Source organism: Ambystoma mexicanum, chromosome 7q (genome assembly GCF_040938575.1).
Source record: "Ambystoma mexicanum isolate Mex_15411 chromosome 7q, UKY_AmexF1_1, whole genome shotgun sequence".
Classification (NCBI taxonomy): Eukaryota; Metazoa; Chordata; class Amphibia; order Caudata; family Ambystomatidae; genus Ambystoma; species Ambystoma mexicanum.
In genome coordinates, this window is record NC_090941.1 from 320,859,003 (window position 1) to 320,873,246 (window position 14,244).

At 42.9% G+C, this 14,244-nt stretch overlaps 1 protein-coding gene across 2 annotated transcripts in view; it reads left to right on the top strand.

The window, feature by feature from the left end:
• Positions 1-14,244, top strand: part of KLF12 (KLF transcription factor 12) — a 1,402,590-nt gene that overhangs the window by 975,295 nt on the left and 413,051 nt on the right. For both annotated transcript variants that reach the window (XM_069639836.1, XM_069639835.1), the window contains exon 6: positions 10,718-11,255. In XM_069639836.1, coding sequence (XP_069495937.1) covers positions 10,718-11,255 — 538 coding nt within the window. The remainder of the gene's footprint in view (positions 1-10,717; positions 11,256-14,244) is intronic.

Consider the following 14,244-nt stretch of genomic DNA (forward strand, 5'->3'; position numbering starts at 1 on the left):
CTGCAATTTCTTACCCATTTCGAAGGCTTCCTGTGAACTACTGCAGTCACGTGTCTGCCTGAATTTCAGTTGCTGCGTCATACCAGACTATCAGTGAAACTGTAATATTTTTAAGCTGTCAGCATGCACACACTTCCTTTTAAAATAATGGAGAACAGAGTGAAGAGGACTCCATAAAAGCATGGGTAAGAAAATGAAATTGCAGCAGAGGGGAACTCATCAAATGTACTCTTAGCCAGCATACCGAACGTGTACTGAAAACGCTTTTAAGTGAAATCTACAAAAACACTTTTTTATAATTGAGATACCATAACATCTATAGATTACTGATGTTTTACAAAGCATATGAGGAAATACACAATTTGACTTAACCTGAAATGGGAAGAGATATGACCATAACTAAAATTACACTAAATGAATGCAAAGATGCTAGTTTCCTTAGGAAAGATTTTAGCTGGCTGATGTATTCGGATTTATGCTTTAGTCACAATGAGAAATAATAATCTCCTGCAACAGCATATATTAAAGGGCTTTTTAGACATGGGGCCACAGTACTCATTTTAAGTTGCCTGAATTTTACCGACCTAGCTGAATTTTATTTTTCTTCTGTGCTCCTTCCACATTCATAGTCATCACACTGACAGCAACTACTTGCAAAAGTTAGGAATTGGAAAGCTGCCATCTTGGGTTCACGATCCTCCCTATATTGCTGGATTCCCTCGTAAACTGCAAGCACATATGTCCCTCTGACTGGACATTAACCTGAATGAGGAAAGTAAAACAAAATATTTATTCAAGACCTTGATAATATTCTCAACACCCTCTATATGAACAAAAAGGAATAGTTAAGACAGGACAGCAAGACAAGAAGATCCACATTCATGCAGTTCAGTAGGCAATACATTGCCAGGGGGAGCAGAACCTACAGCACCTTCTATTCGTGTTTCAGCCTGGGGCGATCAATAACCAGTCCATTGGCAATTATAGGAGGATTTTGCATGCCTACAGTTTTTGATGATCGTCTCAAGAACATCGCTAACATGTGCACCTATCCATAGTTGTGACTTCTAGATAGAGACTGCGACTACACCTGAAACGTCCTGTCTCCCCCTCTATTCTTTGGCCTTCTGGGCTTGGCCAATCATCTGATTCCCTAGCTCTTTCTGCACCCACTGCATTTCTCCCTACTTCCCCCCCTTCTGTTATTCTCTTTGCTCTCGCCAACCTGATATCCCTCCTTCATCAATAAGCTCGCCTTAAATTAGGTATTCCCTTCTCTCCACTTGTCACTTCCTATATCCATCTTTGCCTCCTGCTGGAGATGCCTCTCCGTATCTCTCTCTTCTTGCTGCTATTTCTTACTCCTGCCACCTGCTCCAAACTTCTATCTACAGTGAGCCTGCTTTTATAACTAAGTCCTTGATTAATTGGCCCAATATGTGGTTGTGGGCATGAACATGTAAGGACATTTGATCTGACCTTTGTGATTGGTTCTTAATTGGCCCTACTTCCAGCTCTGGTGCAACAGATTCATTGTGAATGGTCACTGAGCATAATGACATTGGCTTCATGCTGGAATCAGTTGGTCCTTATGAAACAGAACCAAATAAGGTACCCACGCTTAAGACAGTTCTCATTTCTGTCAATTATTTCAACTGTGTCTCCAAAGAAACTGCAAAAGGAATGTGCTTTAGAAAGTCACATGAAAGGAACCAAAGAAAAAGTCAGAGTACAACAGTTTAATAAACTAGATGCATTTTCGAATCAGATCACTTTAAACACAAGTTACATAAAATTATTATTGAAAACAGAAATTAAAGAGAAAAGAAAACAGCATTCAACAAAGTATTCACAATATATACATAGAAACACAAAACTCAATATGTTCATTAAAGTTAGGGTAAACAGTTTAATTGAAAAAAGGTCCCAGTAGGAAACAGGTTGTTCCTACAGAGTTGGGAATACCAAGGTGTTTAAAAAATTACCCTGGTAGGTACAGAAAGATATTAATCAATCATACAATTGTTGTCGTTATCTGCCGTATCAGGTGGTCCTAACATGGCCTTCGCCTGATTTCAGGATCGTTAGCCAAATTGTTGCCCATCGCTCCCTAGAACACTGTGTCTCCGCCAAAAGCTGCAGTGTTAATGTCATCCACTTTGGGCCGAGCAGCAGTACATGATTATTGCAAGCACGTATCTGTCGATCTTGGGGTTTGTGGGCTGATATCATGAGTTGACTATGCAATCTCATATGAACCCAACGATTTTGCTTTTTGTCTTGGGTATAATGTGATTTCATCACAGAACACATCTCCAAGCAGCCTTGTAATGTCTTGGTCAAGCCTGTCAAGTTTTTAATTGAAAGAGATAACTGTCTCTCCTAACTGTGGTTTTTGCACTGCTGCTTATGTATCAGACCTTTTACTGACATTTATGGAGATTATGGGCCTCTTTACGAGGTTGGAGGTAGCCATGCTGTTTATACCGGCATGGCTACCCCCAAACTCTTGACCGGCACCGGGCCCCGCGAAAGAGGAATTACCGGGCCATTACGACCTCAGCAGGCCCGGTAATTCCCCTTGCGCAGGACCCGGAGCTGGTACAGCCCCATTCCCATTTGATCCCCCATAGGGCTCAATGGGAATGGTGAGGATGGTAGCAGCGGTACTGTTGATAACAGTACCGTTGCTACCATCCAGTACTGCTCGCGGGTGCCGCTCTGCACTCCTGGTCTGACCAGATGTGCAGAGCGGCACCCGCGAGCAGAACTCGTAATGTGGCGGTATGGTAACAACGGCGCCGGTAGCACTACCGGCGCCGTTGTTGCCTTACCACCACAATCGTATCTCCTCTTAGGGAACAGACTGTTTCACTCTGCATAAAGATAACACTGTTCTGTGATGCTAATGCAAATAATACAAAACCCCAAAGGTGGCAGGGAAGACCGACCTCAAAACCACCGCAGAGGACACATTAAACGATCTGCTATATACTGAAGATATAATGTGCCCGATTGTAGTGTCAGAGTATGGCATTATAACAGAAGGTTCTTCACAAAAAACAACGTGTACTTAACATTACAGCCACACTTATTCCCCCATAGGTTGACCTTGTACCTTAAATGTGATGTTAACAGCCACACTTATTGCCCCTACGCTTGAACGTATACCATAATAGTGATGTCTTAGTCGGTCAAATAACTGTCGTTAAACCTTCAGAAAAGTGCAAAGTAAAAACAAGCAGACAATAGAACATTATAGTAAATTTAATCCAGCATTATATATATCGGCTTAAATCAGGACTCAAGAACATGGTTTTAGGTGTGTCGTTGGGAGGGATGAATGTATGTGGCAGCTTTGCAAACACTCCTAACCACCAATGCTATACCTGGGCACAAAATACCCACAGGTTAGACTGATGGTCAGGACAATGGAACACCTAGTTACTTTTTACAAGGTTTCAGAAAATGTTCACTAATTGTTTTAGATATAACCATTGTATAGTATTAAAGAATTATTAGAGCATTTATAGGTATGTGAATTTACAACAGATTGACATCTGCAAGGATATATGGGTTGCCATTTCACACTTAAGAAAAAGGGGAGAGTTGGTTCTTGACTGCTTGAGATGAATACAGCAAGCACAATTCACAGCACCAGCTGTATTAACCATGTACATGTGAACATCCTTACTGCTGGACTGCCTTCCTGATGATTGCCTAAGGAAAGAAAATATTTGGAGGAGAATATTGCTGGGCTGTAAGGCAAATAGAACTAGGCACTAGAGTATGCCCTTTAACACCAAAGAACAATTATTACCTTGTAACTGCCAAATCCAGAGGGACTGCACTTGAGGGATCCAGGCCTGAATGAGGAGTGCCACTCTGCTGGCTATTCCCTCCTCCATCACATAGAGAGACTGTACTAATATAAAATAGGGGACAGTTGTTTCCTGGCTGCCTAAGCTGACTGTAGTGACCGGAATTCCCAGCACCAATGGTAACAGTATCAACCATGTACACCTAGTGACTACACAAGGCATGCTCCCATTGATGTCTCCCATAAAGCCATTTTGTACGTCATTGTGAATCGCTTCTCTTATAATATTTATGTACTCATGGGCAACGGGAATGCGCTGAATTAAGATGGTCATTACTTCCCACATCTGCTGAATTTCAAGGGTTTTGTTGCGTTAAATCTGTACAACTTAAATGCACTTAAACTAAGTTTTTTTCAGTGAATTTCAAGGGTTTTGTTATACCATAGTTATTTTATATTTCCAGTGGCCATGGCAACTCTACACGTCTTTCAAGCCCACTAGCCAGGGTCTTTGCCCAGTGCCCTCTGTAGCTTTAAAAACACTACCTTTATTGCCTGCTCACTAGCCATGGCCTTGGCCCATGATCATTGGCCTCCACCTTCAGCCCTGTAGCCCAGTTACATGTTGCCACAATAGCTTTCTTCCAGTCCCACTAGCCATATCCTTTGGCCATGGCCAGTGCCGACGATCTTCAGCCATGGCCACTCTACGAATTGCTCCAATAGGTTTCCTAAACAGGCCCACTTAGTTTCTTTTTGGGCACATTGGACTTTCGCCGTGGTCCCTTGACATGCTACCCCAATAGGTTTCCCTGGGGTCCACTAGCCATGTGCTTCGTAGTAATGTACTACAAATAACTGGGGTTATTAATAAAATAACCCTGGTTATTCGTAAAATAACCCTGGTTATTCATGTGACGCATTTTCATTCCTGATCCCGTTTCCTACTATGACCCCGGTTATGCAAAAATAACCCTGTTATGAGCAAACATTCGAGCACTGAACTTGGTTCCCAGCACCCCCAACCCCACAATTTTACATGGTGTCCTCTTTCCCCCTTCCCACCTCTAGCCTGATTCCATTTCATCCTTTTTCCTCTTCCAAACGGCATTCTTTCCACTTTTGGTTTTTGGCTAACCCCGGTTATTTCAGAAATAACCCTAGTAAGCTCTTGCCTCGAAAACCAAAATTGCAGCTTTTTCATTTCTGAAAATGCCTCTCTGCTGCAAAGCGCCATGAGAGAAATACCTATAATGCTGATTGAAGACCCCCCACACCCTCTCTGTCAAATATTTAAGCAACTACTGGACAGAATAACCCCAGGCCGAAAAAAGCAAATTTTTTCTCAAGCGCACAGCGAAAACCGCTGGACAGAATTGGACCAGGTACGAAAAAACTTAGGCACAAAGCGTTGACTTGATTTCCGGGGGTCTGGGGTTATTGTGTCCAGTAGTTCTTTAAATATTTGTCAGAGAAGGGGGTGCCCCCTTCCCCACAAAGATAGGGTTAGCTCCCATGGTGCATGCAGCAAACATGCTTTTCAGGACTGAAAAACCACCATGTTTTTGTTTTGTTTGATGCGTGAGATAACCGTGGTTATACCTGTGGCTACCCAAGGTGCTGGTCATCTGATCTCAATATAGGCGGATGATGTTCTGCTCTATCTTCAGAATCCGCAAAATAACTTACCGCTAGTGCTGGAAGTGCTTGACAATTTTTCTAAGGTGTCTGGGATTCACTTTAGCAGGGAAAAGTCCTGTTTGTTCCCATTGGCAGGTCTGCGGGGAGTGGCAAGAGACGATTTACCGGAAATAGGGCTCCCTTGGTGTTCGGAATCTTTTCGATATCAGGGAGTTCATATTATGCCCACGTCAGAGGGCATGCATAATCGCAATACCGGGGGTGTGGTAAAGGGATTGAGAGGTTCTATGGCGTTCTGGTTAAGACTATCATTGTCACTAATGGGAACGGTTGCCATAACAATAATTCTAATTCTACCAAGGTTATTGTATTTTTTCCAGAATGTCCATCACCATGTTAAACCTCCTTTTTTTCGCTTACTTGAAGCATTGCTCAGAGACTTCCTAAGGGGTATGTTGAGACACAAATTTGCGCTAGCACACTGTGTCTGCCCTACAGAGCAGGAGGGGCGCAAATGCCAGACCTAGAAAGATACTACCTAGCAGCACAACTTAGTTTTGTTACCAAATGGCTTTCAGATGAAACCACATCAGAATCGATGTGTTTACAGCAGCTGGTGGCCCCGGCATATTTGAGAGAAATGTTATGGCTGCCATCGAGCTGCTTGGGCAGTGAGCCTGCATTAGTCACACTGGGCAGACAGGTGTGGCACAGAACACAGGAACTGCTAAAAATAGTGAACCCACATTCGCCAGAGGTCCCAATAGCAGTAGGTGTGTGCAAGAATAAAAATGATCTGATGGTGGCAAGGCTTTGGGAGGGGTGGGGGCTCTCAACATGGGGGGACATGTATGCAGATGGTATGTTTAAGGAAAAGGAGTCCTTAACTGAGCAAAAGGGGCTACCTAGAGGTCAGTTCTTGCGTTATTTGCGGGTGAGGGTGGTGGCCAAGCGGAAAATGGTTGAAATGGCCAGAGGAGCCAGAGGCCCATTGTGGACCCTGATGTACACCTTGCAAGATGGTTGGAAACCAGTGTCCAGGCTATATAATAACTTGGTAGACAGGCCCAATCCTAAGAGCGCTGAGCTGAAGTCCCGGTGGGAGCTAGATCTTGGGGTAGAACTTGGCGAAATAGAATGGGTATACATACTGGGTTACCCTAGGGAGGTGTCTAGAAATACACGCTTCAGGCTACTCCAGCTGAATGTGCTGTACCGCACCTACATGACACCAAGCAGGGTGGCCAGATTTAGCAGCAAGGTTCAACCAATATGTCCCTGGTGTAGCGGCATGGGGACGGCCTTAATGCATATGTTCAGGAGCTGTGGGACAGTAAAGAGTTTCTGGGCACTAATCGAACAGGCTTGTAGGAGTGCTGGACTCACAAGGTAAGAATGGACCCCGAAAGAGTGCTTACTGGGTGCTTACCCAAGAAATAGAAAAGGAAAACATGTGTTGAAATTCATGGACATGGCCTGCATTTTAGCTAAGAGATGCATCGCCATGGCGTGGAAGACAGCTGGGGGCCCACAATATATACGCTGGCACAGGGACTTTGAGTTTTGGACTGAAGCAGAAACTAAAGTGTGGGTTGGAGCAGTAAACGGGCCAGAGGTGCTTGCTAGTGCTACATTTGAGTCCTTGAAAACATTGGTTTGGGACATGTTTCACCCCTCAGACGACAAACCCCCTTGAAGGTGGTGAATCATTATATACTGTGATATTAATAACTTAACAGATCAAAAGTATGAGCCCAAGGTGGCACCCAGAGACGGACAATTGGTAAACACTGCTCTCTTTGCTACGTCTGAAAGCGCTGTAAAACCAAATAGGCTGTTCCTCCCAATCCTGTCCTGAGCAAGAGTCAATTGTATGTGCTCCACTGTGTGAGGAACGCTTTGGTTGTTGCTGCGTTAGTGTGGTCTTAATGTACTGAAACAGAAATAGGCAAAAATATGGGGAAAGGTTGGTAATGTTAATTGGTTGCAAACGTAATGCATATATATAAATGCCAATAAAAAGACGTTAAAATGAATAAATGCATTACCAAAGTGGGGGGGGGGGGGGTGCGTTGTTAACAATCAAAACTTCTTGCAGTTAAAAAAAGAAAATGGAGTGAGACAAACGGCAGAGACCGAGGCAATTTTGAGTAAGCTGGCTCCTGCTACCCAGGAAAAAAAAGCCCACAATTGAGCGCTTACCGCTACCAAGAGTCCTGGCAAATAGGACCACCAACCAGATTGGCTGCATCCTTCCTACCAGAGAAAGTGGCACGTATGCATTCGCGGTGTGTCAGGCAAGGTGGTCTACGATCCAAGTCAGGACTGTCCTTGGCTTCCCTTGGTCCGCTACAGAGAGACAACAATTACCTGTTTAGAAACACTGCAGCGTGTTCTTACTCTCAACCAGCACAGTGCCGAAATGTTTGGTTTGGAGTGATACATTAACAGCACTTTTCTGTATACTCGGACTGATGTTGCAACTTTTGTAAAGTGGTCTTAGGCACACTTGGGGGAAGCGATGACCATGCATCGATCGCAGAATTTTACAAGAAAAAGAACATTTCCCCAAATCATTTACATACATGATTTCCTGTTTCCCGGACCAACTACGATGCCATATTCAGAGCATCGTTAAGATGTTCCTGGAAAAACACCCACATTCATGTCTCAATAGCCATCGTTTAGTTTATAGAAGCTACCCTGTTGTTGTTAAAAACAATATACCTGTGGCTACCCAAAACAAGACAAAAGCTATTTGCATGTCAAAAAACAATGAAATACCATCAGGCTACAGGTTGGGGCTGGGCGCAAGAGGACACCATGTGAAATTTGGAAGTTCAAGGGGGGCTAGGGATGAAGTTTAGAACACAAAGCATGAACATTTTTCTGGCAGCCACGCTTATTCGACAGGATAACCGGACTACCCGACATTGGTAATGAAAGTGCATCACTGAAACAACGAGAGATAGGGGTATTGGGAGAGGGCTGCGGAGGTGAGCAGGAGGGAGCAGGCATAGATGATGGGGCACTTGATCGGTGCCTGAGAGGGCAGGGAACTATTTTTTGTTTGTTAGTTTTCCCGATTACCGCAGATATCTGATAACTACAGATAACTCTAGCTATCTGTCAGACACAGGAAAAAGTTATAAAAAATACATATATATATATATATATATATATATATATATATATATATATATATATATATATATATATATATATATATATATATGTGTATTTAAAGCTACAGTGAAGTAGGGTCTGAAAAAACCTGGTAGTGTTGTAAAATATACAGACCAAAGGCCGTAGCTAGTGGGCTGGTAATGTTGTAAAATATAGTGTGGACATGGCCGATGGCCTTGGCCAGGGGTGTGGAAAACACTATGGTATAACACTACCCTTGAAATTCACTGAAAAAACATCAGTTAAAGTTTAGTTAATTTGAATAGATTTATCAAAACATAACCCTTGGCATTCGACGTATTGGCAAAGTCATGACTGGCTTAACTCGATGCATGTCCGTTGCAAAGCCCAAGAGCACATATATATATATATATATATATTATAGGGGAAAGGATTTACAAGAGCATACAAACTCACATTCAAGGGAACATATTATTATGGGGGACATCAAGGAAAAAGCGCCGAGGTAAGCTAGTCATGACTTCCTTAAATGCGCTGAATTTCAAGGGCTTTGTTGCGATAAATCTGCTCAACTTAACTAAACTGTAACTAAAGTTCTTTCAGAGACGGTGAGAGAGCAGCACTATTTCACTTTTTTATGCATATCTTTATAAACCCAAGACAGACACCTCTCCATGATGAGGAGAGTCACATACATATTTCACCCTCATTGGGAATCATCAGTATTGTATAGTCTGACATCCTTGTTTTGAAGCATTGGTGAACACTTCATGGTTATGGCGGATTTGGAAATGCATGAAAAGAACCCTTCAACCTGAAATGTGCGAGAAGAATAGGCCATTTCAGCTAAGAAACCAAAGCTGACACACCACCAGGCAGTAGCAATCTCTGGAAGTTCACCTTGAGTTCAAAGCCACTGAACAATGCATTGTGGACACATGTATTAGCTCAAAAGCATGCATTTTGCTACACAAATAGTTTGATATAGACCAGCAATATTTTATGTATAGCTTCATCATCCCAACACGGACACCTCTCAGGGATGCATACATGTGACACCCTCCGTAGGGATCCTCAGGTGTGATATGATAAACACACACACACACACACACACACACCCTTACTGTATTTAAAATAGCTAAACAGTGAATTTGTCTGTTTGCATCCACTTAATGAGTGCAATGTTTCAAAACCCCAGCATTATTGCTATTGTGAACAGCAGAATTGGGTGGACCTTGATATTTCACCGGCAGCCATGTTCCTGCTTTAAAGCTCCATTTCTGTTCATTTATTTTGTGATGGTTCAATTAATTAATTAATGTCTCATTACTTTTTCATCAGGGTTTAATTTTCAAATTGAATGCAGAACACTTTGGCAAATTCAGCCTTTTCACAACACTGATTAATGAAATTATGTGGCAGACAGGGCACATTCTCTCTGTTGCATGACCTTAAATGCCGTATTCACACTGGTAACTAATTCACATGTGTACATATTGCTGAAATTAAAATCTGGCTTCAACTGCTCTATTTTCCTCTCCATTAGTATACTCATTAAAAGCTGTGCTTCATCCCCATTAAGGTGCTTTCCCAGGGGTAATCCTACCAATTTGGCGGAAGAATCGATGACCTGCAGTGATTCCAGATTTGTGTGGAGTCAGGACATACTCCACCTGTAAATCTCCAAGCTTTGCAGCAAAAAAGCTTCCAGCCCGGAATTTTCAGCTGCTATCCCTCCCTTCGCCACTCTCCCTGATTTATCGAGAGCTGGAGAGTCTTACAATTGTGTTCAGTCTCACTCTTAACTAGTAGGACTGTTCTTTCTTCCTTCCCATGCCGCTTTCCCCTTAACTTCTGTTTGCTGCATTTTTTTCTAATTGTATTTCTGAATCCGTTTTCCTGTATTTCTTATTATCTTGTCTCAGTATTAATTTAGGGGTTTCCCTGCCTCAATAGTAGTTTTGCATTGTTTATATATTCCAATTAGCTTCCGACTGTGCCTTGTATCCTCAACAAAAGACTGAAAGCTTTGTCACATTTTTAAGTGCATGAATAGGTTTGATTAGTAGGCATGTATTAACTTGTGCTGAATCTCTTTCTTTTTTGTAGTCTCCGAAGGTCCATAGCTATCCAGACATGGAAGCCATTCCGCTTTTGCTAAACAATGTGAAGTCAGAGCCTCCCGAGGACTTGTTGTCAACTGACCATTTCCAAACGCAAACTGAGCCGGTGGACTTGTCAATAAACAAAGTCAGGACATCACCTACAGGAATCTCTTCATCACCTCTGTCCTTGACTATATCCGCATCTTCCCCATCTTCTATCTCGTCCTCGTCCAGTCGGCCAACATCTTCCCCAACGGTGATAACATCTGTTTCATCAGCATCGTCTGTACCCACAGTATTAACTCCAGGCCCTCTTGTGGCCACTGCCTCTGGTGTTGGAGGACAGCAATTTTTTCACATCATACATTCAGTACCTTCGTCAAGCCCAATGAATTTACAGTCCAACAAACTAAGCCATGTTCATCGTATTCCAGTAGTAGTGCAGTCTGTGCCAGTTGTCTACACTGCTGTAAGGTCACCGGGGAATATGAACTCTACAATCGTTGTACCACTTTTGGAGGAAGGGAGGAGTCACCTTAAAGGTAAGACAGAGAAAGTGTGCAGCCTTACGGGTGCCGTTCACATTATATGTTTATCCCTGCTTACTATTTTTCATAAGTTATGTTTACATAAACTGGCAGAGGCAATTTTGCGCCTCGTATAACATATAGTTTTAAATTATCATTATTTTATTTAAATTCTGCTTTTTAAAGTAAATGGAACATATTTGTTTTCTACAAAATATAAATGTCTATTACAGTATGAAAAACATAGTTGGTCATTTTTTAATGGTTTAATATTAGCAAGCTCATTTACTGAACCTTCAGAATTCTCCCATTAACAGTGTTTCTCCTGGGCACCTTATTAACACTTCCTTTTGATTGATACAAGGCTGTAATAATGGCAGATGGGTGCTACGCTATTGTCAAGAATGTAACATGATACCCTTAATCCTGCCCTAATCTTACAGTTCGGTAGCAAAACAAACTGTTCTTTTGTTATAGAAAATGGATATGTCTTGAGCTCAACTCTGCTGGGGTAGAAGGAAGTTGGCAGGATTGGGATATGTGAGGATGCGGAGGTAGGAGACAGATACAGGAGTGGTTTGTTTGTTGGCATAAACATTTATTCCAAACGAAAATGAGGGAACACCCTACCTAACCTTATTACTAAGAGGGGTTTCCCTGCCTCAAACAAAATACTAAGGAATCTGTCAGGATGTCTGTAAAAAGTATATAGTCCCCTGTCCTGTGTCCAAAACCTATTTCCGCCCTTTACCTTGTCAACTAAACTAGAAAGGATGTGGGTCTTCTAGATCCAGTAGAGTGAATTTGAGTTCCAATCAGGGTTCTAATTTGGGAAAAAACAAAGTTCCAACATTTACCAAAACAAAGTTACAAAGGGGTGCAAAACAATCAAAGTTCCACTGTAGCAATGTTCTCTGGTTCAAAAGAGGAAGTTCCAACTCAAAATGACACCAAGGGAATGATTCCCTTCTCTTGATCTCACTCAGCAGACTTTTCAATCTGATTACAAACACCAGGGAATGTGTATACCTTCTCCTGGCTTTCTTTCTGCTCCTTACAATGTCAGGAGTGCCTTGCTTTACTCGACTTCTCTCATTCAGTTCTCACAACTCCTTGGGGGATGCTTCCCTTCCCTTGTCCTCTTCTTCACAACACCAGTGAGGATGTTTCCTTTCCCCTGGTCTCTCCTTCTCTCGCCTTGGTTCACCTTGCTTTCAAGTCTCTTGGGCCTGGGACCCAAAACCACAAGGTTCTTTCGTGAGAGTATGGCAGACCTGGTTTACTAACCTGCCAAGTACTGTGACTATGAAGAGGACTGACAACAGTAATCTTCAGTGGGTGCGGATCCCAGACTGTATTCCTTGTTTTTTTTCTTGAGGGCACAGGAAGGTTACTTTACTTGGTAGGGTTTCCCATTTCCCTGTTTAGATGGGTCAGGGTATCCCACAATTCCCTTCTGCCCCTACCAACCGTCCCGGTCACCCCTGTACCTTTAGGGTCTTTCCTGGTAGTCTTTGGTCAGTCTTGGGGTCATTTTACTTTGGGTTTTGGCTTCTGCAGTCTTCTCCCCTTCTCCGGTGTGCTGTAGCAGTTTCGCAGCATGCGGTTCCCTGGTTGCCGCAGGGAGGATTAGGCTCTCTGTCACGTCCTTTGAAAGGAGATTCTCCTGAGTTTCTGTCAGTCCTCAGCACCTCACCTGCTTGCAAAGATTCCCCTCCTACTGACAGAGCCTCTGGTCCACAGCTGCTTCTTCTACTTTGTCTTCAGCAAAACTTTCCTGCTTCTTGGTCCTCCAGGGAGGGCTTCTATCTTGCTTCCTGAGTCTGTCTTCCATTTTATACTGGCTCTAGCCAATAGCACTTGGGAAGACACTAGACCGCTCAACATGGTTCTCATAGGTAATCCTTCTACCTCCACACTTCTCCCTTGTCACAGTACTGATCTTGAGACTCCCTTGTCAGTCATTGGGATTCTTCCTCATCACAGTACCGGGAAAGGGATCTTCACTTAGGTAACTCATATTCTTCCCCGTCCCAGTACTTTTAAAAGGGACTAGGTTCTCATGCAACGGAGCTCCCCCTAGTGAAAAATGAATGACATCCACGGATTCATCACAGATATTGGCACATATGTCCCCAATAGCCTATGATATATAATGTACTACCAACAATGTGAACATGGCCAGGTTAGCGCTTCTCTTCCTCTAGCATTTACTTTGCCCAAATTCAAACTAGTTATAATCCTGACTTGTGAAATGAATGTAGGTGTAAAGTATTGTTAGACAAAGTAAACAATATGTTTATATGTGTCATTATTTCCACTGAAACAAGCACTTGTTATCTCTATTAATCACATAACTAGGATCTGGTTAATGCTTAGGCCTCATCCCAGATGTGGTGAAAGTAACCCTTCTGTCCTGACTAGGCGTCCACTCTCAGCCTAGAGGTAAAGGGACCGCCCAATCAAAAGGACAGGCCATCAAGGGATCTGCTTTCCCTACACCTCCAGGTCACCAGCCATGCCCACAGGAGGGCAGGGCATCAGCTAATGGCATGTTGTAGCAGTATGCCACTACGTTCCCTACCTAAATTATAGGATCCCTTGGAGACTCACCCACATAATGGAAGCTGGGCGGAAGGAGCCCCCATGATTCCCTGTGCTGGGTTGGGAAGTGGTACTACTACCGGTCCAAAGCTGTCAATAATCGTAGCATGGCTGTGGCTACCCACAAACAACTCCCTCTACCCCACTATAATCAGTGTAAAGATGGAGGGAGGAGACTTGTCTTGTGTCAAAGGATCTAGTGAGGCATAGCCCCGAATCAAATTACGTCTCCTTCTGCAAGAATCTACATTTGAACCGTCTATATTGCACTGCTTTTTGTTAAACCGCTAATTATACTAATATAATTAGACTAATTCACACATCATTTTTCAATTGGATTATCCCATTGAAAAATGCTTTGTAAATCAGCGACTACCTGTCTTAGAAAAACAACACATAC